Source organism: Hyperolius riggenbachi, chromosome 2, assembly GCF_040937935.1.
Source record: "Hyperolius riggenbachi isolate aHypRig1 chromosome 2, aHypRig1.pri, whole genome shotgun sequence".
In the NCBI taxonomy this organism is placed as follows: Eukaryota; Metazoa; Chordata; class Amphibia; order Anura; family Hyperoliidae; genus Hyperolius; species Hyperolius riggenbachi.
In genome coordinates this window covers 450352119-450374967 of record NC_090647.1, presented here as the reverse complement: position 1 = coordinate 450374967, position 22849 = coordinate 450352119, and the positions used below count along the sequence as shown (strand labels likewise).

The 22849-nt window shown below is 45.0% G+C and overlaps 1 protein-coding gene across 4 annotated transcripts in view; it reads right to left on the bottom strand.

The window, feature by feature from the left end:
• Positions 1–22849, bottom strand: part of TSPOAP1 (TSPO associated protein 1) — a 259480-nt gene that overhangs the window by 42879 nt on the left and 193752 nt on the right. For all 4 annotated transcript variants that reach the window (XM_068270047.1, XM_068270048.1, XM_068270050.1 and 1 more), the window contains 7 exons: positions 19367–19562; positions 15242–15456; positions 14665–14774; positions 9271–9380; positions 8323–9126; positions 6274–6425; positions 2605–3210 (listed from right to left, as the gene is read on the bottom strand). In XM_068270047.1, coding sequence (XP_068126148.1) covers positions 2605–3210; positions 6274–6425; positions 8323–9126; positions 9271–9380; positions 14665–14774; positions 15242–15456; positions 19367–19562 — 2193 coding nt within the window. The remainder of the gene's footprint in view (positions 1–2604; positions 3211–6273; positions 6426–8322; positions 9127–9270; positions 9381–14664; positions 14775–15241; positions 15457–19366; positions 19563–22849) is intronic.

Here is a 22849-nt window from a genome sequence, read left to right as displayed (position 1 = left end):
GTTTATGCAAATGTATGCACTCTCTTTGCTCATGAAATCAAATAATTCGATATTTTGTTAAAATTTGGTTTGGTGACTACAAATTAAAGGGTACCTGAGACGGATGAAAAGAAAAGTGTTATACATACCTGGGGCTTCTTCCAAATCCCTTCAGGCTAATCAGTCCCTCGCTGTCCTCCTCCACCACCTGGATCTTCTGCTATGAGTCCAGGTAATTCAGCCAGTCAGAGCAGTCTGGCTACGTGCCGCTTCCACAGCCAGGAGCATTCTGCACCTGCGCAATAGTGCTGAGCAGGTGTAGTACGCTCCCGGCGGCGAAATGTGTGCATGCGCACTACACCAGACTGGCTCAAGAACCTGGACTCATAACAGAAGATCCAGGTGGCGGAGGAGGACAGCGAGGGACTGATTAGCCTGAAGGGGACTGGAGGAAGCCCCAGGTATGTATAAAACTTTAATTTCATCTGTCTCAGGTTTACTTTGTTACACAGTAGTACTATACTCTACATATGCTCTCCCCACAGAGCTGCAGGGAATCCACTGAGAATTTTGTGCACATTGAACACAGAGGTATTGTCTATCACCCATAAACCTGGTTCAGATTGTGCATGAAGAATCTGTTATAGAGGAAGAATCTCCTCATTCCCCTGCAGAGTACCTGCACATCATTCTTACATGTACCCACAGTCACATTGCCTAGGGCCTGATCCATGTTCAGATGTGTAATAGAGGAAGAATCTCCTCATTCCCCTGCAGAGTACCTGCACATCACTCATGTACCCACAGTTACATTGCCTTGGGCCTGATAGATGTTCTTTGTTCCGGTCTGTACCTTTTACAAGTACTCTTACCAAGGACTAGTTTTAGTCTAAAGGGAATAAATATGGCAGTCTCCATATCCTTCTCACCTCAGTTGGCTTGTAAAATTCCTAAGCGTTGGCAGTTAAGAGACGAATTTCACGTTACATACTGTTATTCAACAAAATTGTAATATGCAAATTAGAGGAGTCGGAGTCGAGGAGTCGGAGTAATCTTAAACTGAGGAGTCGGAGTCTGTAGATTTTTGGACCGACTCCACAGCCCTGATCTGCAGAATCACCAATAATACTGGTATATATGTACTGATGTGTCACAGGTAAGTAACCACTTTAATGCACAGAGTGTAGTTATTTTTGCAACAGTAATTACTGATAGAGTTAACTAAACCTCACCAGAGGAGCTGGTAAGCACTATCAGTACAGCACTCCTCACCAGGGACAAGGGCTCCCTGGTGAGTATAGAGAGGTCAGACAGATCGGTTCAGCAACAGACAGACAGAGCAGGTACAGAATCGTAAGACAGAGACAGAATGTATTTCAGGCAGAGTCGGCAACAGGATCAGATAGGCAAAAGTACAGAATCACTAAGAGTTAGATAGGTCAGAACTAGCCAGAGTCATACACAAAAAATACAATAATAATATTAGCTAATTATAGATAGATGTATATTGCAAACACTGCATATACATCTATCATCCACAGGACCTCTCTAGGTCTGAGTGCTCACACGAAGTATTCGCAACAGCAGACAGTTTGCAAATGATTCCCAGAGGCTTAAGAAGCGGAGGAGACCCCTCGGCCACACCCACACCATTCAGCCAATCCGAGCAGCCGAAGGACTCCTCTGATGTCAGCCGACCGGCGGGTCAGCTGACGCGCCTTCTCCCCGCATAAAGATCCTGACGGTGAGCGCGCGCACGCGCTAACGTCCCCCTGAGCACAGCAGAGACATGCGTCCCTTGCGTACTAGACGCCCGGGATGCGGAGAACCGAGCAGGCAGGGATCCTGTGATGGCCGCGGTGGACCCCCCGTCCACCGCAGCCGACAAACGAGTACTCCTCATACCTGTCCTCGGCGTGCTAGACGCCCGAGGAGCGGAGAGACTGGCAGGCAGAGAATCATAAGCAGCTGCGGTGGTACTGCTATCCACCGCAGCTGTCAGGTCACTAACCATTACAGAAGGATCAGCACCACAATCAGTATTAATAGCTCAAATACTTTATTCAATCCATTAAAAGACCAGCAACGACAGTCTGCTGTTTCGGCATAAGCTGCCTTTCTCAAGTTGCCATAATGTCAAGTACCTGACCGGTACTTGACATTATGGCAACTTGAGAAAGGCAGCTTATGCCGAAACAGAAGACTGTTGTTGCTGGTCTTTTAATGGATTGAATAAAGTATTTGAGCTATTAATACTGATTAGGACTGTGGCCGTGGTACAGGGGAGAGGATCAAGGCACACATTTGAAGATTTGAGCCCATAAGTGGGTGCTCCCAGGATCAGGTTCACACAACAAAATCGAGTATATAACCTCAGCCATTTAAACAAAAGTGTACAGACTAACTAGTGCCTGTGGTGCTGCTTTCCCTTTGTTCTAGCCTGAATGACGCAAGGATGCTCAAGTGCATTCATAATTCCTGCTTGTGTGTACCAGCCAAAAGAACTCTGATTGGACTCGCATAGCTGACCATACTCTAATTTGGTTGCACTAAATGTATAAAAAAAGAAAATGAAAAACATGAACAGGTGTCAGGTACACTATTCTGACAGCTGCTGCTTCTTACCAGACTGTCTTGCGTTGATTCCTTTATTTCCAAAGCAGGCTCAGAGATTTTCGGGCAATTACTAGCAGCTCTCACCGGCAATGGTACTCTGGCAGCATCTAGTAAAGAGGATGTGAGCTTCTCTTTTGTAGCTTGGCTTGACAATGGTATTTCAGAAGGCTCTGCACTGGAAGATCCTTGGCAATACCCGGGGGAAGCACTGAGTGGTGAGATGATAGGATGTGGTGCAATCTGTGCTGGCAAAGAGTCTATCATGTCTACAGTGCTACAGCTGGTGTGGCTGGAGAGATTAGCTTGCAAAGTAGAGGTTGCCTGATTGTGGAGTGAGCAGGGTGAAGATGAAATGAGAGGCTTGATGGGAAATCTCTCAGGCTGACCGACCAGGGGCTGCTCACTTGTAAGGCTGGAGTTAGAAAATGTCTGTGACAAGGAAGAGGTCTCACTGACTTTTAAGAAGGCAGAGGGTATTTGAGCTGGCACTGAATCCACAGATTCTCCGCTGGGTGACATAGTTCTAACAGATATTTCCTGAGACACCTGCAGCAGATGCAAGTGGGATGTCCCCACCAAAACACTCCCAGCTGTGGGAGAAGTAACTTCTAGTACCTGAAATGGAAAGATGGATATTAAACCATAGCTGCCATTATTTTCAGCATCCTATAAAGAAAAGCTTTTGTACTTGTTTTGGCACCTGTTGGGTTCTGTCCACCTGATATCCCTGCATACCCCACAACTGTCCATAGACCCCCTATATCACTCAGAACACATGCTTGGCAATTGTATAACAACTAACCTAGATCAAACTCATGGTAGGAAGTACAGACAGCAAAGTAATTCTTTATATTTATACACTATTAGAAGGGATTTGAGGTTTTGTGTCAGCACAACAGCCATCACGTCTCATTTTTAAACCAGAATAAACATTGCAGTCTCCAAATTCTGAAAAGTTTGGTACAGGTTTGCTTTAAAGCACTACTTTAACCTTCTCAGATTTTGCAGGGACCATGAGGAGAAAGAGAAGGCTCTATAGGACCCAGAGGCAAGGATCTCTTTTTTGTTTTTAAAATCGCTTCAGACTCCCGTTTTAGAGGAGGGGACATTGCAGTAAGCCAGCCTCTTCCTGTTTGAAAATTTGACTTAAGCCAAAAGTCAAATTATTTCAAGGAATGATTACAGGGAGTGGGGCTATGAGAAGAGGAACGAACAATGTACAGAGGTATGTGGATCCAGCATGAACATATCTCTGCTTACCATAGGTAGTCTTGCTTTGGATCACGTATCCTTTAAAGCGGAACTGTAGATATGTTTTAAAGACACTGTTCCACTTACCTGGTGCTTCCCCAAGCCGCCAGCAGCCGTCCTGTCCCGCGCCGGTCCTCCACGAGCCTCCGTACTCCCGTCGCCAGCTACTTTTGGTTTCGCTGCCGGGCCACAGCACCTGGCCACGCGTATCCTTTCTTAGCATTCCCCGCTATTGCAGAGGAGAAGGCAAAGAAAGGATACGCTTACAGGTCGAGGTACGGAGCGGAGCGGCAGCGGGAGAACGGAGACTCGTGGAGGAGCTGCGCGGGACAGGATGGCTGCTGGGGGCTTGCAGAAGCCCCAGGTAAGTGAAACCGTGTCTTTAAAACGTTTCTATAGTTCCGCTTTAAGTTACAAACACTAACCGAAAAAGGAGTACCAGGGAAAAAAGTACAAACACTGGTGTCTAGAGGACAAGCCCTTTGGGTACATAAAAAGTCATATATACTTTATTAAAATCAAATGACTGTAAAACAGATGCCACTTATAGTGTATAGTCTCCTGTGAATGCCCTATATAGAGACTACAACCCTTTAATAGAAAGCTGTGGGGGTCCTGGCTCATCCCCCTCCACTTGTATTTATAAAGCAAGTGGGGGTGTAGTTATCCCACAGGTGGGTTGAAAATTCACTGGGCGTTTGCGGAGTGTGTCTGCTCCAACAGGCCGTGAATTACGTACTCATGGCAGACAGCTCAGAAATACTACCCCATAAACGTCCAAAAGCAACATGGTGGGCAAAGAAAAGGTGCTACAAAACGTGCATAGTGCTGTACATAGACCTTAATATGACCACATTTCACAGCTTTCTATTAACCACTTGCCGACCGCACGCTTATACCGTGCGTCGGCAAAGTGGCAGCTGCAGGACCAGCGACGCAGTACTGCGTCGCCAGCTGCAGGCTGATTAATCAGGAAGCAGCCGCTCGCGCGAGCGGCTGCATCCTGTCAATTCACGGTGGGGGGCTCCGTGAATAGCCTGCGGGCCGCCGATGGCGGCTCGCAGGCTAAATGTAAACACAGGCAGAAATAATCCGCTTTGTTTACATAGTACGGCGCTGCTGCGCAGCAGCGCCGTAAGGCAGATCGGCGATCCCCGGCCAATCAGCGGCCGGGGATCGCCGCCATGTGACAGAGGACGTCCTGTCACTGGCTGCACAGGACGGATAGCGTCCTGTGCAGCCCGGATCACTGGGGGGACAGGTAGGAGAGGGAGGGGGAGGGAATGTCGTCGGCTTTGAGGTGCCCCCCCCCCCGCAACATGCCACCAGCAGGAGCGATCAGACCCCCCCTGCACATCATCCCCATAGGGGGGAAAAAAGGGGGGCGATCTGATCGCTCTGCGTGCACCCTGATCTGTGCTGGGGGCTGCAGAGCCCACCCAGCACAGATCCCATCAAACAGCGCTGGTCCTTAAGGGGGGGTAAAGGGTGGGTCCTCAAGTGGTTAAAGGGTTGTGGTCCCTATATAGGGCATTCACAGGAGACTATACACTGTAAGTGGCGTCTGTTTTACAGTCAGATTTGATTTTAATAAATAAAGTATATATGACTTTTTATGTACCCATAGGGCTTGTCCTCTAGACACCAGTGTTTGTATCCTAAGGAGGAGGAGTGTGCCTATCATGAGAACCACTTAACAGTACAAGGTAATTTGATATAGTAGCTGAAGTTCAAAAGTGCTCTTAAATACAGTCTATCAGTTGCTTTGGAGATTCAACTGCTGGATGCAGATAAATTTGGAAGTGTTTTAGGGAACATTTGTTTTGTACCTAGTTAAAGAAAAAAAGAGATGTAAAATCTATAGTACTGACCATGAAAAAAATATACACACTCCACAAAACACATTGCATTTGAATTAAATAGCACAGTTCCTTATTAAAGTGCAACTGTCGGGCATAAAATCAAAATTCAATTCTTTATTTTTATCTGGTAAACAAGTAATGAGCATGCTAACCAGGCAATCCAAAAGTTAAAATCTCTATTACTTTTCTTGTTTAAAAATGATCATTCCCCAGTTTACCTGACTCTTATTTGGTATGTTGCCGTAGAAAGAAGTTGCAGGGCATGCTGGGTTGTCTTTTTTTGCTTCTTTATTTCCCCTCAGACTAAACTAATGTACAGAAGCAAAAAAGGACAACCCAGCATGCCATGCAACTTCCTTTGTGCGGCAACGTACCAAATAAGAGTCAGGTAAACTAGGGAATGATTCTTTATAAACAAGAAAAGTAATAGAGATTTTAACTTTTGGATTGCCTGATTAGCATCCTTATTACTTGTTTACTAGATAAAAATAAAGAATTGAATTTTGATTTTATGCCCGACAGTTACACTTTAAGATCACATACACTGCAGTACAGCAGCCACTACCTTTTGTCCATCAGCATACACTGCATAGCCAGTTACACGGACTCCGTTTGAAGTTCCAGCAGCATCAATTGTCACTGGAAGCCAAGTGATGAGCAGAATGCCAGGCTTTGGACCTAATTCAACTTGAACATCAAGAGGAGCATCTGGAGGTCCTGTGAAGAGTAAATGATCATTCAGAAACCTGTCTGCCAAGATATATTAAAGTAAACCTGTAGTGGAAAAGAGTACCCCTGGGGGTACTTACCTTGGGAGTGGAAAGCCTCTGTATCCTTATAAGGCTCCCCCCGTCCTCTGCAGCCCCGAACCAGCGCTGGCACTCCCAGGAGAAACGGCCACCATAATATTTACATCTGTGAGCCTTGCACAGGTGCAGTATCAGCTTCCTACTTGGGCTCCAGCGCAAATAGCCGAGCCTGATTGGGCCCACTCTACTGCGCGGGTGCAGACGGCTCACGCTTGCGCTGTATAGCAACCCGATCGGGTTCAGCTATTTTCGCTGGAGCCTTAGGGGAAGCTGACACTGCACTTGCGTGAGGCTTCAGACAAGTGGATCTTCAGTGGTCCAAGCATTGGATGCACTCTGGTGAGGATGATGGGGGAAGCCTCTTTAGGATCCAGAGGCTTCCCCTTCCGAGATAAACACTCCCTTTTTTCCCTTCAGGTACACTTTAATTTTCCCAATAATTACAGATATTCCATGATTTCTCATACAATATAAAAAGCAAAAACTGCTTTCGGTGTCCAGTCCTTCCATAATCTCTATTTAAAGGTATTTTCTCTTTATGTCTTTTGAATGCAGCTTAACCATTTAATATAACCCTACAAAATGTGTCCCGTTATGTGGCTCAGCTTACAACACTATATAACTCACTACAAACTATGATCCATAACGTCCTGTACATTCACATCCCCCACAGTTCGTTTATGCCAGGGTTGCCAACCGTCCGTATTTGGATGGGCAGTTTGTCCAAATGACACTAAAACGTTGGTGTCCGTAATGGGACAGGTGTCCGCCTAAAAAAGGAGCTCATTACCGCGATTATTAATGCGCATGTGTGCGCAGGCTTGTCCCTGGACGGCTAAGCTGGAAGAATGGTCCTCCTTTCTGTCCCTCCCTCCAATCAGTAAGTCTTTTTCATGCTAGTGCTTCTCTCATGTCAGAGAGAGAGATAGAGACACACACACAGACAGCCGAGCGAGCCTGCCCGCACATCCCCGTCCAGACTCCAACTTACAGCAGCAGCAGCCTGCAGGGGAGTGTAGCATGAGACCGGTTCATTCATTCTCTGTCCTCTTTATAGTTCTACCCCAGGCAGCAAGTAACCACCGACACTGTAACTGTTAGAAATAGAATGTGAAAACAAGCTGCCTGTCCGATCCAGCTAGAGCACAGACAGGCAGAGCTGGAGAGGAGATGTGACTGCAGAGCTTTTTTTACTTTCAGTTCAGCAGCAGAGCAGATGAGAGACAAGAGGTGCAGACTCAGTGACAGGCTGTGCACCGCTTGTTTCTCGTCTGCTCTGCTTCCGAACTGAAAGTAAAAAAAGCTCTGCTGGCACATCACCTCTCCAGCTCTGTCTCCCCACAACTGGCAGCTGGAATCAGGATGTGGCAGGCAGCTCATTTTCCCCTCTATGTGCTGTAGAAGCTGGGGTATGTGTCACTGAGCTGCCTGTATCCCATCCAACATTCACACACCAGTGTCTGAGCCAGCAGAACATCCGGTAGTGGGGTGAAAATGGGCAAGCAGACCTGATAGATATGCACTTCTGTTATCATTCCTCTGTTCAGTAGTGAGGGGCTGTTGTGGTGCATTAATATTATAAGTATATAGAGCCACTTTAGGCTGGAAGTAAAGTTGAACCCAATAGTTAACACGTTGCACAATACAATTGGACGTCAAAGAGACTAAAGGCAGCATAATGACATCACCACAGTGACGAGAGCATTGAGCTTGCAGTTCCTTTTTATAAGTAAGCTCACAAATCTTTCAGAAAAAGGAGTCCAGAAAATAATACAATGCTTTCTATAATAAAAGAGGACACCTACCTGCAGCAGGTGTTGTCAGCTGCATGACTGTAGCCTTTGGCTCTCTTCTCTCAATAGGCAACTCCAAGGGAATCCGCTGCGGTCGTGCCTCCACTTTAACATTATACAGGGTGCTTGGCCTCAAACTGCCATATGTGTACCAGTAGGTCCCTGCCTTGACCAAACCACAACTTTCCTCATTTAAATACAAGGCATGTGAATAGTTACTGTTGCATGGCTGCCATGTAATCTCTGCAGAAGTGGCTGACAGGCTGCGAACACGAAGCTGTGTAGGAGCTAAAGTATAACCATGGCCAATTAACATAGTGCACCGCATTCGATCTGAACCACCACTTTCTGTCATGCTTTGTACAGAAATACGATACGTCCGAGTTTTTAGCTCCAGTTTCTCAATCAAGGCTTTGGTTTGTCCTCCACATCGGACATTTTGTCGAAGTTCATTATCTACATAGATGTTATAACTCTGAATATTTCCCCTGCCTGCTGCTACAAGAGGAGGCTCCCATCCAACCACTACACTTCGGGCAAGTTGTTTTATGAGGGTCAGTTTTCGAGGGTAAGGCACAGCTGAGACCTCAGCAGCTCCCTCAGTATTTCCCTGCATCGGTAATGGACTGAGGCTGCTGGGATCATCATCTTCCTCACTTCTATCAATGCTGCTTCCACTCAGAAAGCTAATGTCCTGTCCAGAGCTCTGAGACAGCTCATTGGCTTCTCCTGGGTGAAAGGCTATCAGGTCATCATCAGAGACACGCTCCACAAAGTTAGAAGGAACAAGACCACGCCTTCCATCCATTAACTCCCCTAAGAAGAAACAACAAGGATCGCAGCATTAGTAGTATATATGTAATGTCCAATCTCAACAGTATAGGCAACACTACCAACATCATTCTGGTTTTCTATTTGCAAGTTGAGGCTTTGTGAAAGGGTTTAACTCAGGTCAACTACCTTCATAAAATCCATCATCATCCATGTCTCCATAGATATATATGTATTCACCAGCTGTGAGAGGCAACTCTGCTTCAGGATTTTCATTGGGTCCATCAAATGGATTGTAGCTGTAATAAAAAAAATAATTTCATAGAGGTATAGCAACTACAAAATAATGGTAAATAAAATACAGAAAAACATGCACGGTTTTGTCATTTATAAGGTACTAGTTGATAACCCGGCGTTGCCCGGGTATGTATTTGGCTGGTGTTGGCTCCGCCCACTTTTTCTAACCTTAACACACAAACACTCAATGACCAAGTTTGTGAGCTTTGGCATCAATAATTTGTATATTCCCATAGAAATTAAATAAATCAGATTGGCGGTTTGTGACTCTGCCCCCTCCAGCATTTCAACACTATTCACCCAATGACCAACTGTAGCAGGTTTAAGGCATCTGCTATTAACAGTGTAAAAATGGAAGCAATTTAAATATTCCTCTTGAAAACCAACAGTTGGATTTTGGTTGGGGCTCCACCCACTTTCCTGAATATTTATATCAGTCACCCATTGACCATTTGGGCAAAGTTTGAGAACCCTGCCATTAACAGTGTAAGAATGGCTGCAGTTTATATTTTCCCAGTGAAATATTTTTTTTTTGACTCTGCCCACTTTTTGTAACCTGGACATGCAGTCACTCAATGACCAAGTTTGTGAGGTTTTGGGTCCTTGGCATCAATAAAAACAAATATGATTGGCTTTTTGTGGCTCCACCCACTTTTCTGAATTGGAACCCCAGTGACCCAATGACCAACTGTACCAGGTTTGAGGCTTGTGTCATTAACAACAGTGCAAGAATAGCAGAAATTGTAATATTCCCCTTGAAAATCAACAGGTGAATATTGATTGGCTTTTTTAGGCTCCACCCACTTTTCAGAATATTAATCCCAGTCACCCAGTAACCAACTGTGCAAAGTTTGAGAACCCTGCCATTAACAATGAAGAATGGCTTCAGTTTACATTTTCTTAGGGAAATCGGTTTTTGACTCCACCCACTTTTTGCAACCTTGACACACAGTCACTCAATGACTGTGAATGGAAGTGTAACGATTGGTGTCAGATTTTCTTATTATTGGTGATCTGCAGGATCACCAATAATACAGATGCTATACCTGATTATGTGGTGATCTGCAGAATCACCAATAATGCTAGTATAGCCAGACACAGGACAACCAATGTGAGATAGTGTTTGGTGCAACAGTAATGAGGAAGAGGAGATCTCCCGAGGAGCGGGTGACCCAGACAGTACTGCAGCCAATGATCACCTGAGGAGCAGGTGATTCAGACTGTACTGCAACCAGTGGACACCTGAGGAGCAGGGACCACTGACTGTGCTGCAAGGATGATCACCTGAGGAGCAGGCGATTAAGACTATACTGCAGCCAGTGGACACCTGAGGAGCAGGGACCACTGACTGTGCTGCAAAGGCTGATCACCTGAGGAGCAGATGATTAAGACTATACTGCAGCTAGTGGACACCTGAGGAGCAGGTGTTACAGACAGTGCTGCAAAGGCTGATCACCTGAGGAGCAGGTGATTAAGACTATACTGCAGCTAGCGGACACCTGAGGAGCAGGTGTTACAGACAGTGCTGCAGCTGAGCTTCACCTGAGGAGTAGGTGAAGGCTACTACAGATCCCTCACCAGTGGCTAGGCCCACTGGTGAGGACAGGGAGGTCAGACAAGCAGAGTAGGCAATGTACGGACAGATAAAGTACAAAAACAGAAGGCTGATTCAGTGTTGAGTTCAGGCAGAGTCGGCAACAGGAATCAGATGGGCAGAGGTACAGAATCAACAAGCAGGAGAGTAGTCAACGGAAGCAGAAGGTCATAACAGATAATACAATGCAATTAGTACTTTAAGCTATCAACAGAATCTGGCTTAGTGTGGATCCCCAGCTCCAGCTGGTTCTAGCACACTTTGGTATCTGACTAGGGTCTGAGCGCTGACACGTTAGCATTCGCAACAGCAGACACGGGGCAACTGACAGACTAGTACTATATATACAGAGATGCCCCAAAGCGCCGCCCCCATCACTCAGCCAATCCAAAGTACTGTTGGAGTCAGCTGACTTGGTAGATCAGCTGACTCCCCTTCTATTCGCATAAAGGTCCTGTCGCCTGGCGCGCGCGCACGTTGCCCTCAATCTATGAACAATAGAAGGACCAGGCAGAGCAGCAGCATGTACCTGCACGGCAGAGGCCGCCGGCTGATACGCGGAGATAGCCACCATGTCGATTGCCTCTGCGGCGGTATCTCCGCTATCTATTACAGGAAGCAGTTTATCCAGCAAAGAAATCTGATTAGCTGTTTGTGGCTCCGCCGCTTTAGTGAATTTGAACCCCAGTCACTTAATGACTGACTATAGCAGGTTTCCACTTGAAAATCAATAGGTGAATTTTGATTAGCTGTTGTAGGCTCCACCCACTTTCCTAAATATTAATCCGAGTCATCCAGTGACCAACTGTGTCAAGTTTGAGAACCCTGCCAATAACAGAATTGCTGAAATCAATCTAACAAATCTGATTGGCTGTTTGTGGCTCCACCCCTTTAGTGAATTTGGACCCGTCACCCAATGACTGACTATCAGGTTTGAGGCCTCTGCCATTAACAGTGTAAGAATGGTAGCAATGTAAATATTCCCCTTGAAAAATCAATAGGTGAATTTTGATTGGCTGTTGTAGGCTCCACCTACTTTTTAAATATTAATCCCAGTCACCCAACGGCCAACTGTGTCAAGGTTGGGAACCCTGCCATTAACAGGGTAAGAATGGTTGCAGTTTTTATTTTCCCATGTAAAAAATTTAGTTGCTGGCACAGACCACTTTTTCTAACCTTGACATACAGTCACTCAATTACCAAGTTTATGAGCTTTGGTGTCCTTGGTATCAATAATTTGTATATTTCCATTGAAATTAATCAAATCTGATTGGCCGTTTGTTGCTCTGCCCCCTTTCTGAATTTGAACCCCAGTCACCCAGTGACCAACTGTACCAGGTTTGAGGCATCTGCTATTAACAGTTTAAGAATGGCAGAAATTTAAATATTCCCCTTGAAAATCAACAGGTGAACTTTGATTGGCTGCTGTAGGCACTACCCATTTTCCTGAATATTAATCCCAGTCACCAACTGTGCAAAGTTTGAGAACCCTGCCATTAACAGTGTAAGAATGGCTGCAGTTTATTTTTATCCAGTGAATTCTGTTTTTGGCTCTGCCCACTTTTTGCAACCTTGACACACAGTCACTCAATGACCAAGTTTGTGAGCTTTCAGGTTCCTGGCATCAAAAATGTGTCAATGGAAGCAGTTTATCCAGCAATTAAATCTGATTGGCTATTTGTGGCCTCGCCCCTTTAGTGAATTTGGACCCCAGTCACCCAGTGACCAACTTTAGCAAGTATGAACCCTCTGCCATAAACAGTGTAAGGCCCGGTTCACATTAGCGGTTGTTTGCCAAACGGACCGGATGACCTGACCGGATCCGGACCGGATCCGGATCGGAACCGTACGGTTCTGATCCGGATCCGATCCGGTCAGGTTGCATCAGGTGTCCATCAGGATGCGATCCGGATCCGTTTGGCAAAAGTTACGTTAAAAACAAAAAAAATGTTGGGGTCTGGGAGGTCAGCAGAAGGGGGACCTGTGGAATCAGGCCCTCTGCTGTTTAGCACTCACCTCCACCTCCGACATGCTGCCAACATCTCCGGATCCGGATCCAGCTGTGCTGCTCCACTCCAAAATGCTTGCCCATGTGTCCCCATCCAATATCGCCGCAACAATCCCCATAGGAAGTGGGGTAGAACATCCGGATTTCTCAGCCAGTGTGTTGTGCGCTCTCCGGTTCCCATTGGTTTGTATTGGCCCGGATGGTGCAGTCCGGCTCCGCCCCGGATACGGCTGCCGGAGGAGCCGGATGAAAAAATAGCGCATGTTGGAACGGAGGCCGGAGTCCGGCCCGGATCTGGTCCGGCTCCGGTTCGGCAGAACGGACGCATGTGAACGGACGCATAGGCTTTCATTGCTATGCCGTGCATCCGTTCCGTCCGTTCTGCAAGCGGTGCGGCTCCGGCACGGCGATTCCGGAGGGCCACCGCAAGTGTGAACCGGGCCTAAGAATGGCAGCAGTTTAAATATTCTCCTTGAAAATCAATAGGTGAAATTTGATTGGCAGTTTTCCTGGATTTGTAACCTCCGTCACCAAGTGACCAACTCTGCCAAGTGTGGGGACTCTGGCTTGATTACTGTGAGAATGGCAGCCTTTTCCATTTTTATCAATGGGTGAAATCTGATTAGCTGCTTGTAGCTCCGCCCATGTGTGCAGGGGGAACGCGAGACCCCCAGAACATATCATCTCAGGTAGTAAGGGATCTGTATACCAAGTTTCGTTCAAATCGGTCAAGCCGTTTTCGAGTGATCGCGGCACAAACATCCGAATATATATATATATATATATATATATATATATATATATATATATATATATATATATACCAGAACAGTATGACATTAATACATTCATTTAAGCATGTTTATAAAATACACAGGACAGACAATTGTGTACACCAGCAATAAAAAAAGCTGCAAAATGTCAGTTTTTTTTCTGCGCATTAAATTAACATGGGCTCTGGTGATGGGGCAGCTGACACACACACACACACACACACACACACACACACACACACACACACACACACACACACACACACACACACACACACACACACACACACACACACACACACACACATATATGTTCAACAGTATCATCCAAATGACAATTAGTGTGCAGATTTGAGGAGTAAATCGATCTGGAATGATATTAGTATTTTGGTCAAAAAAAAAATTGCAGTTTTGGAATGAAACTGCGCACATCTCTTTACAAGTATTGGAAGCCGTCATTTCTTTAGTTGAATATAAATAATAATTACTATTAGACATGGCTGTTAGGAAGCAAGTATTTACCCTGAAAATTTACCACAGTGAGACCACATTCCTCCATCTTCAAACCTACTGCACACCAATATGCTCGTGTGCGGTGCATTTAAGTGCGAGTCCTGTCTTACTTTCCTACTTTGTACTCTGTGGTCTATGCTCACTGACCCCTTGTTTTCTCCTCCTCGGAATGTTGCAGGTTTTGTCTGTATACAGCCTTTAACTGGGTATAGAAGCTGTGCAAGCAATATGCGAGCCTTTCAGGTTATTTTGTTAACCTGACAGATACTTACCATGATGCCTTTGGATAACTACATTTTGCCATTTGATAATTTTTCAATAAAGTTCTTGTGCGGAAAAGATAAGAACAAGATGGTACATTTTATATATACAGTATCTGATTTTTCAAATGAACTGACCTGTACCGTGCAAGAAAGACTTGTAATTTGGCAGTGGGACGCGTTTCAGGTTCTGGATTTAGTGAAACACTGTCAGCTTCCAGCTCCTCCATTTCACTGGCTGTGTCCACCTGAGAGACAACAAAATGCTGGAAACTCAGGTTCCCCATTAGGACATACAAACAGATAATTATGGAGAAAGGATACAACGATCATATAACTACCATAACAAGTATTTGTTGAGAGTAAAGGTAATTGGGCTATAAAAAAGGTGGATGATCACAATCTTACCCAAGGGCGTAACAACAGGGGAGCAGCCACTGCAATAGTAAGGGGGTCCCAAAGCTGAGGGAAGGGAGGGGGCTAAACTACTAACCTTTCCTTCTTTCGATACAGGGGACAATAGTTCTAATCAGGTGTTTTTGTGGCTACACTTATTATGGGTTTGATGATCATAAATATTCTTGTCTTATGATACTTGTGAGACAGGCCCCAACTAAGGCTGTGAAGGACACCAAGAGGAGGCAAGGGAAGGGAACATTGGGGGGCTCCCATCAAAATTTCACTAGAGGATTTGTAGTTACTCCACCGATCTTACCTCTGGGGTGGGACAGGACTTGGAACTCTCATGTGTAGATTCGGATTTTGATGAAGTGTGTGGTGCATCAGGCTTCGGTTTTTCTTTGGCAGCTGCATGTTTTGGGGAATAGACATTGCTGACCTTGCGGCTTGGCTCTGGTGTTTGAGGCAGTCTTTTCTCCTTCTCAACTTTACGCTTTATATCTATACTCAAGCAGACTGGCTCATTCAGATCTGCAATTAAAATAATTGCTCTGATCATTTTCTAAAGCCACAGCTTCCCATGGAACAAACAGATGAAAATGACATACCTAAGTAAATGAATGATTTTCATTGTAAAGAGTGAACAAACAAAAAGTAAAATCAGCTACGCAGGCTGAAAAAGGCCAATTTGTAATAAAATAAGAGGCAAGGTATGTTGAGTATGTAAGTCAGATGGAATATTGAATTAAAAGTGCATCAAGTTTTCCTTTTACATGTGCCACTTTGCAAGCAGAATTCCATCGCTAACTTGGATAGAACTTTTACTCCACCAGATTGAATATACAACATAACTTCTGTAAGTAAATGCCTCTTCTTGTCCCTGTATTGAAATAACCTATTATGGCACTCCCAAGTAAACAGAAGATACGAGGGGTTGGGCAGGTGGCAGGACCTCTACCCTTGCAGCCATCAGTAAAAATACATGCATGACAGCAGAGGGCTCCACTATCACCTTCCCACCAGACTTCACCACGCACAATATTCTAAAACTCTTTAAGAGGGTAATAATAATGCTCTCTTATTTTTTTTATCTGAGGGTTAATTCCTGAAGGTTTCAACAAAACTGAATACAGACATGAATACAGCTTACGCTTATCAAGTCAAAACTGACCACTCTTTAGTTAAGAATCGTTCCAATGCCCATGCATGAAAACCTTCACACTGGTGATACATGCCATACAAAGTGCTTGTCTGACTCAGTGCAGTAATATTCTTTGTGTACAACCCAACACCAACACCAAGTGACAATCACGAACAGATCCTCGGTTTCAGTACCATCATATGTTATATATAAATAGCTTGAGTTGCTGCTATCCAGACAAAGGTCTGCCCAACTGATCACATCCCAGGAGGAGAACTCGTCTAGAAAAAAGGACTAAGGATTAGAGGTAATCATGTTGCAAAGCATCACCATTAGCATTGTCACTACTTGTGTTTAGTCTTTATGATAGACCTGAGAAGTTTTTCTGTGTGTGGATGCATCAGTAATCAGTAATTAATGCACATCCAATCATATAAGATTTTCACTATCCTCTTCTATTCCTAAACAGGTTTTGCTTTGCTATTGTTAGCCTTGCAGCACAAAAAGTTAAGTGTTCAGTGGCCTAAACAAGAATTTCAGTAAAGCATGTAAACACGGGGACATCGGTTATTGTTTATGCCTCTGATAAACTGAACATTTAACGTAAGCAGTTTAAGATTTTTAAGGAGGATCTACTTTTGTGGAATACAAATAGCCCCTTAACGACCAGCCAACGCGGCTGGTCGCAGTGGTATTTCCATGGAAACGTGTTCCATGTCAGTTCACGGAGGGAGTCTCCGTGAATAGCCTGCGAGCCTCCGATCGCGGCTCGCAGGCGAAATGTAAACACGCGGGGAAGAAATCCCCGGTGTTTATGTCGCTCGGCGCTGCTGTTGTAGCTGCGCCGTAAAGGAGATCGGCGATCCCCGGCCTCTGATTGGCCAGAGATCACCGGCATCGGATAGGCTGAAGCCTATCAGAGGCGGTACAGGACGGACAGCCATGCTGTGCCGCCCTTAGTAAGGAGGAGAGGGAGGGGGGATAGCGCTCGGCAGTAGGCAGCGATCAAACCCCCCCAGCAGGACATCCCCCTAGTGGGGAAAAAATGGGGGGGGGGGGGGGGGGGGCGGTCGGATCAACTTAAAACCTGATCTGTGCTGCCGGCTGAAGAGCCCACGCAGCACAGATCACATAATTATCAGCCGGTCCTTAAGTGGTCAAAGGAACACGATTGATTTACATTTTTTTTTTTAAATTGAGATAGGAATTGTTTGGGAAGTGCTACTGGTGTATACATTTCACTAGCATCCTCTTTGTTTACTGTTATCAAAATACTTTCAAACTTTACTGACGTCAAAACGGCAGAATGAGCCATAAGGGGAGGGGAAGTTCCCCTCACACTTGATCAGTTAACCATGTGTGTAACACTGTGTGTGAGAGAGAGAAAGCTCCCAAAAGCTGCAGCTTCTGTGTCCTGTGTTTCTGACAGAAGTGTCTGAAGAGAGCAGAGGAAACTTGTTATGAACATTTGTAATTGTCACAGCTTTTCATACTGTTTTTGCTTTCAGAGAAAAATACTCTGTAGTCTGATATGCAACACTGGCTGTGCATTGAAGCCGACACCCCTTCTGCAATGGATTTGTCCCAATATAGCTAAATCCTACACAATAAATTAAAGCTTTTGCCTCTGATATTTAACATGAAAAGTAGGAAAATGTTTACACAGCTACTTAGACATTATTTGTACATTGTCATTTTAGAACACTTGGGTATTGATAGTATTCCTTTAAAGTAATCACTATCCTGTACAAATCAATGGATCAATTAGCCCACATAATTGACAGTTATCATCTGTTACTGTTTTGCATGATCAGTTCCAGGTTTCAAAAATTACCACATGATCAGTCCGTGGTTACAAATAAACAAATTCACAGACAAACACACACACAGTATCTGTCCTTCCTAGTAGATCAGCACAGAAGAAAGCTTTATCCTATGTGTTTTAAATATGGTAAACAAACCATTGTATAAATACTAGAGCAGTGTACTGTTATGGCTGGGAGAAAAATTGTTATCAGTTTCTGACAACTGCAGAAAATCATAGCAGACATGAATGGTATTAAGTATGTAAGACAAAACACAGGGAAATTTTTTTATTTCTGGAGTTATTTCTGGAGTACAGATTAAATTTTGTCTACACTTTCTACAGTGGTTGTGTTTTTTGGCTTCTAGGGAGGTAAGTCCACCCTTACCCCCAGGTTTTTATTGTTTTTAAATTGGTCATATTTTATTCTGCTGGCGCCTCTGTAACCATCATATATGAATGGTATTAACATTACCACACAAAAGGATCATCAGCAATATATGGTTTCACATAAAAAAAAGTGTTGTTTCGATACAAGGAAAGCTTCATTTTAAAGGCAAAAATATTATTTTGGAAGCTTGAGTTGAGTGATAAAGGATGGCTTTGTGCAACATCAAAAAAGGAAATAAGAAATGTGGCTGTGCTACACTCTATGGAGCAGGGGATAAAAATAGAGCATTAACCTCCTGAGCGGTATGGACGAGCTCAGCTCGTCCATCACCGCCGGAGGCTGCCGCTCAGGCCCTGCTGGGCCGATTTTCTTCAAATAAAGTGCAGCACACGCAGCCGGCACTTTGCCAGCCGCGTGTGCTGCCTGATCGCCGCCGCTCTGCGGCGATTCGCCGCGAGCAGCGGCGAAAGAGGGTCCCCCCAGCCGCCTGAGCCCTGCGCAGCCGGAACAAAAAGTTCCGGCCAGCGCTAAGGGCTGGATCGGAGGCGGCTGACGTCAGGACGTCGGCTGACGTCCATGACGTCACTCCGCTCGTCGCTATGGCGACGATCTAAGCAAAACAAGGAAGGCCGCTCATTGCGGCCTTCCTTGTTTATTCTGGGCGCCGGAGGTGATCGGAAGAACGCCTCCGGAGCGCCCTCTAGTGGGCTTTCATGCAGCCAACTTTCAGTTGGCTGCATGAAATAGTTTTTTTTTTATTAAAAAAAAACCCTCCCGCAGCCTCCCTGGCGATCTCAATAGAACGCCGGGGAGGTTAAGAGGATTAATCAAATATGAACAGCAATTAAAATGTAAATAAATGCTGGGAGGAGGTTAGGGGCTCACTTTAAACTGCAGCCTGTGCAATACACACTGCTAGGCACATTCATTTCTCTGTAAGTAGCAATTTTTCTAAATGAAGGCATGCAAGGCCAGGTTTTCCACTAGCAGCTGCACCAACACAAATTACAGTTATGTACATGTACAAACCAACAGTACACATGTGAGGTTAAGGCACATACACTACTGTATATAACAGTATTATGCAATCCACATGGGGCATTACCTCCTTTGTCTTGCTTGATTGAAGAAAGGCTAGGTGTGGAGCAGCACTGAGGCGGAGGCAGATCTGAATTCACTAAAGTGGAGGTGAGAAGGTCAATGCTTCCTGTCTGCAGGCGAAATTTCTCCAGCTCCTGAGACAGAAGGCTGAACTGCTCTGTTTGACTGCGACATTTTTCTTCCAAAACCTTCACTTTAGCCTAAAAGGGAACATTTAAAAGTAAAACTGACTTAATAATGTGGTACTGCAGTAAACAGCAACGCTATACACAGGGCTGGATTTACCTCACAGGAGCCTATAGGCACAGATGTCCTGGCACTTTACACTTCTCCCTCCATGAGCCTACAAACCCCCACCAAACTGCAATGCAAGTGTGTAGGCTGTCCCAGCTGTCACTTCTCCCTTACTTTCCTTGCCCATCAAAGGCAGCTACAGGTGCCCCTTAGTATTAGGTAGCCAGAAATACCCTCAATTATTAGGTAGCTAAAGGAACCTCAGAATTAAGTAGCTAGAGGTGCCAAGACTAAAGGGAGATCTTGTCAATAGAATGCCATAAGCAACCTCCTTTACACTCTCATAGGAAAGGAGGGAGGCGCTCAGAGAGGGGAGTGAGCCGCCTTTCCATCACCAGGCGCCTGTAGGCACATGCCTACAGTGCCTGATGGTAAATCCGGACCTGTATACACAGAAAGGTTGTTTCATGTAATTGTCCGCTATTAGGTGGCAAAACCTTGCAAAATCGTCACCCAAATACATCTGAACTTACTGGGTTTCCTGCAAGGATACTACAATTGTGTGACTGCAGTCATGTGCACAACATACACAGAGGCAACCGGGAATGGCAATACAGTGCAGTAAGCGTGGTATTTGAATAACTATATAAAAGTTCCCCTACATGGTACAATTTTTCATTTTTTTCGAATAGATCATTTACCGGTAGTTTGATTATTCTGTTAGATCGAATATAAAGATTTTTCCAACATGTCTGATCGGATTTTTATAGGGGAAAAAAAAAATGGGATGATCGTTCATTTTTTTTTTTGTTAAACCCCACTTTGCAGTTATTTATTTGTAAAAAATGTTTGGAATGATGTATGATTTTCGATCCACTTCTCACATGTACACCACTTTGTATTGGTCTTTCACGTGGAATTCCAATAAAATTGATGCATATTTGTGGGAGTGATCATGTGACAAAATGTGGAAAACTTCAAGGGGGCCGAATACTTTTGCAACCCACTGTATGTGCAAATTAAGTGCCACACAATGGTGGATGAATCCAACAGTGGGCACCTGTGCAGCATGAACCTAGCATGCTTCCCATGCAGCACTGTAGTGCAATGTGACATAAAATGGGAGATGCCATAATAGATTGTGGGTGGGATAAAATAAGGGAGATAACATTAAATTGAGTAAAACCAGTTCGGGACAGGCCATAGTTAAAACTACAACGTACTTGTGGCTGCCTAAGCCTGATGCAGCGCAAGTTTAATGCAGCCCGATCCCAAGCATGGGATGCAATAGCGCGTCCCCCCAGGCACAAAACTCATAACTCGGTCAGGAACGTTTTTCATTGGCTCGTGACCTCCTGATCACTGTGAGCCAATCACAGTGACCAGGAAGTGCAAAAAAGGCTCCTTAAGGGCTTGTTAACACTGCAGGCGGTTTCCGTTTTTTTTCAGCCCGCGCGCGGTTTTTAAAAACGCCCCCCGACTGAGTGGACAATGAATGTCTATGAGAAGGTTCGTGCGCTGTCCATTCTGTAAAGTGGTGCGTGCGCTGTCCATTCTGTAAAGTGGTGCGTGTACCATTTTTGAGGCGATTCCGCCTCAATGGAAAGTATAGGCGCAACGCAAACCGCTTATAAAATCGCTTTGTGTAGCGATTGTGTTCGCGTTTTTAAGAATAAATACATTGTATTTATTCTTTTCCCGGGTCAAAGAGTCACCTTCCTAACTTGCGTCAGGGAGTGAATTACAAAACAGCTTGGAAAAAACGCTTAGAAAACCGCTAAGAACAAAAACTAATTGCCCACCCAGGCACCAGGAATGTGAAAAAATAGACGCATCAAAAACAGCCCAACGCGGACAGACACGCGAGCCGAAAGCAATGTGAACAAGGCCTAAAGGAACCGGAGCCGGTAGTCCAAAATCAGTTAACCTCGGTCGCTTGCCGTTACCACTGTATGTATGTGGCACACTTGTTTTAACAAAACATTATGCCTTATATGACTGGGCCATTTACAAGCATTAATGATTGCTTGAACTAAGGGGAAAAAAGCTAAATAGAAATGGGAAAAAAAACAGAAAAAGTACTTGCTAATCAAGTAAATATTACCAATAGCTAGCAGAAATCAAATCACATGCAGGTAACACCAATGATAAACAGATATCAATAAAATGCAAATGTTACCAACAATGACAAAAATATGTACATATCTTCAATAACACCAGCACACAGGGGCGTAGCAATAGGGGGTGCAGAGGTTGCGACCGCATCAGGGCCCTTGGGCCAGAGGGGCCCACCTCAACATCAGTATTCGCTCTTTATTGGTCCTGTGCTCATAATAATCACTTCTATAGATACTTTGAGTAGTCGTAATCATTAACAAACTGTTCCCCATCCCCTTCTTGCACCTCTGACACTCTAATTGCCATTGGCAGGTTTTGGTGCGCCATATCAATTATTGTTGTTAGTAGCAGATTTGCATATGATTTGCATCTGAATTGAATGCGAAGTGTGCAGAAAATCTATTTAGGTTCTGCACACTGAGCTGGTGGTCATTTCAGATGCAGCCTTAGTGGTATGCGCTGGCGTTCTCCTCGCTGTTCAACAAAATGTAAGTTACACTTTTTTTTTTTGCTTAGCTGCTCCCAAGGTTTTAAATTTAGGTTAGGTCACTTGCCCGGAGGTTTGCCTCACCGTGGCACAAGTGTCTAGTATAATATACTTTGCATGCAAACCATATCGGAAGCTAAAGTTCCTCTTAGTTTAATAAATGTTAGCACTTGTCAAGAATGCAGGGCATGCATTTTTCAGTCTGACAGAGGCGGTGTATGCCTGTGCGATTAACCATTCAGTTTCAACATGTGTTTAGGGATGTGCAGCCTTTCCCCCCACCTTTCCTTAACTTTGTAACTATCAGGTTAGCTGCTCCCAGCCCCTCCTCCTGAGTTTCCTGTTTGCATTATAAGTAGTAGCAGATTTGCACATGATTTGCATCTGAATTGAATGCGAAGTGTGCAGAAACACACTGAGCTGGTGGTCATTTCAGATGCAGCCTTAGTGGTATGCGCTGGCGTTCTCCTCGCATATCAATTGTTATGTATAGAGTGCTTGGGGGGCCCCAATGTAAAACTTGCATTGGGGGCCCACAGTGTAAGGAAACGCGGAAAAGCCGCCGTCTCTCAAGGTGAGGCGGCTGTTTCCGCGTCCGGCAGGGCGTCACAACGCGGAAAAACTGCCGCATGCCGCTTAGGCAGAGCG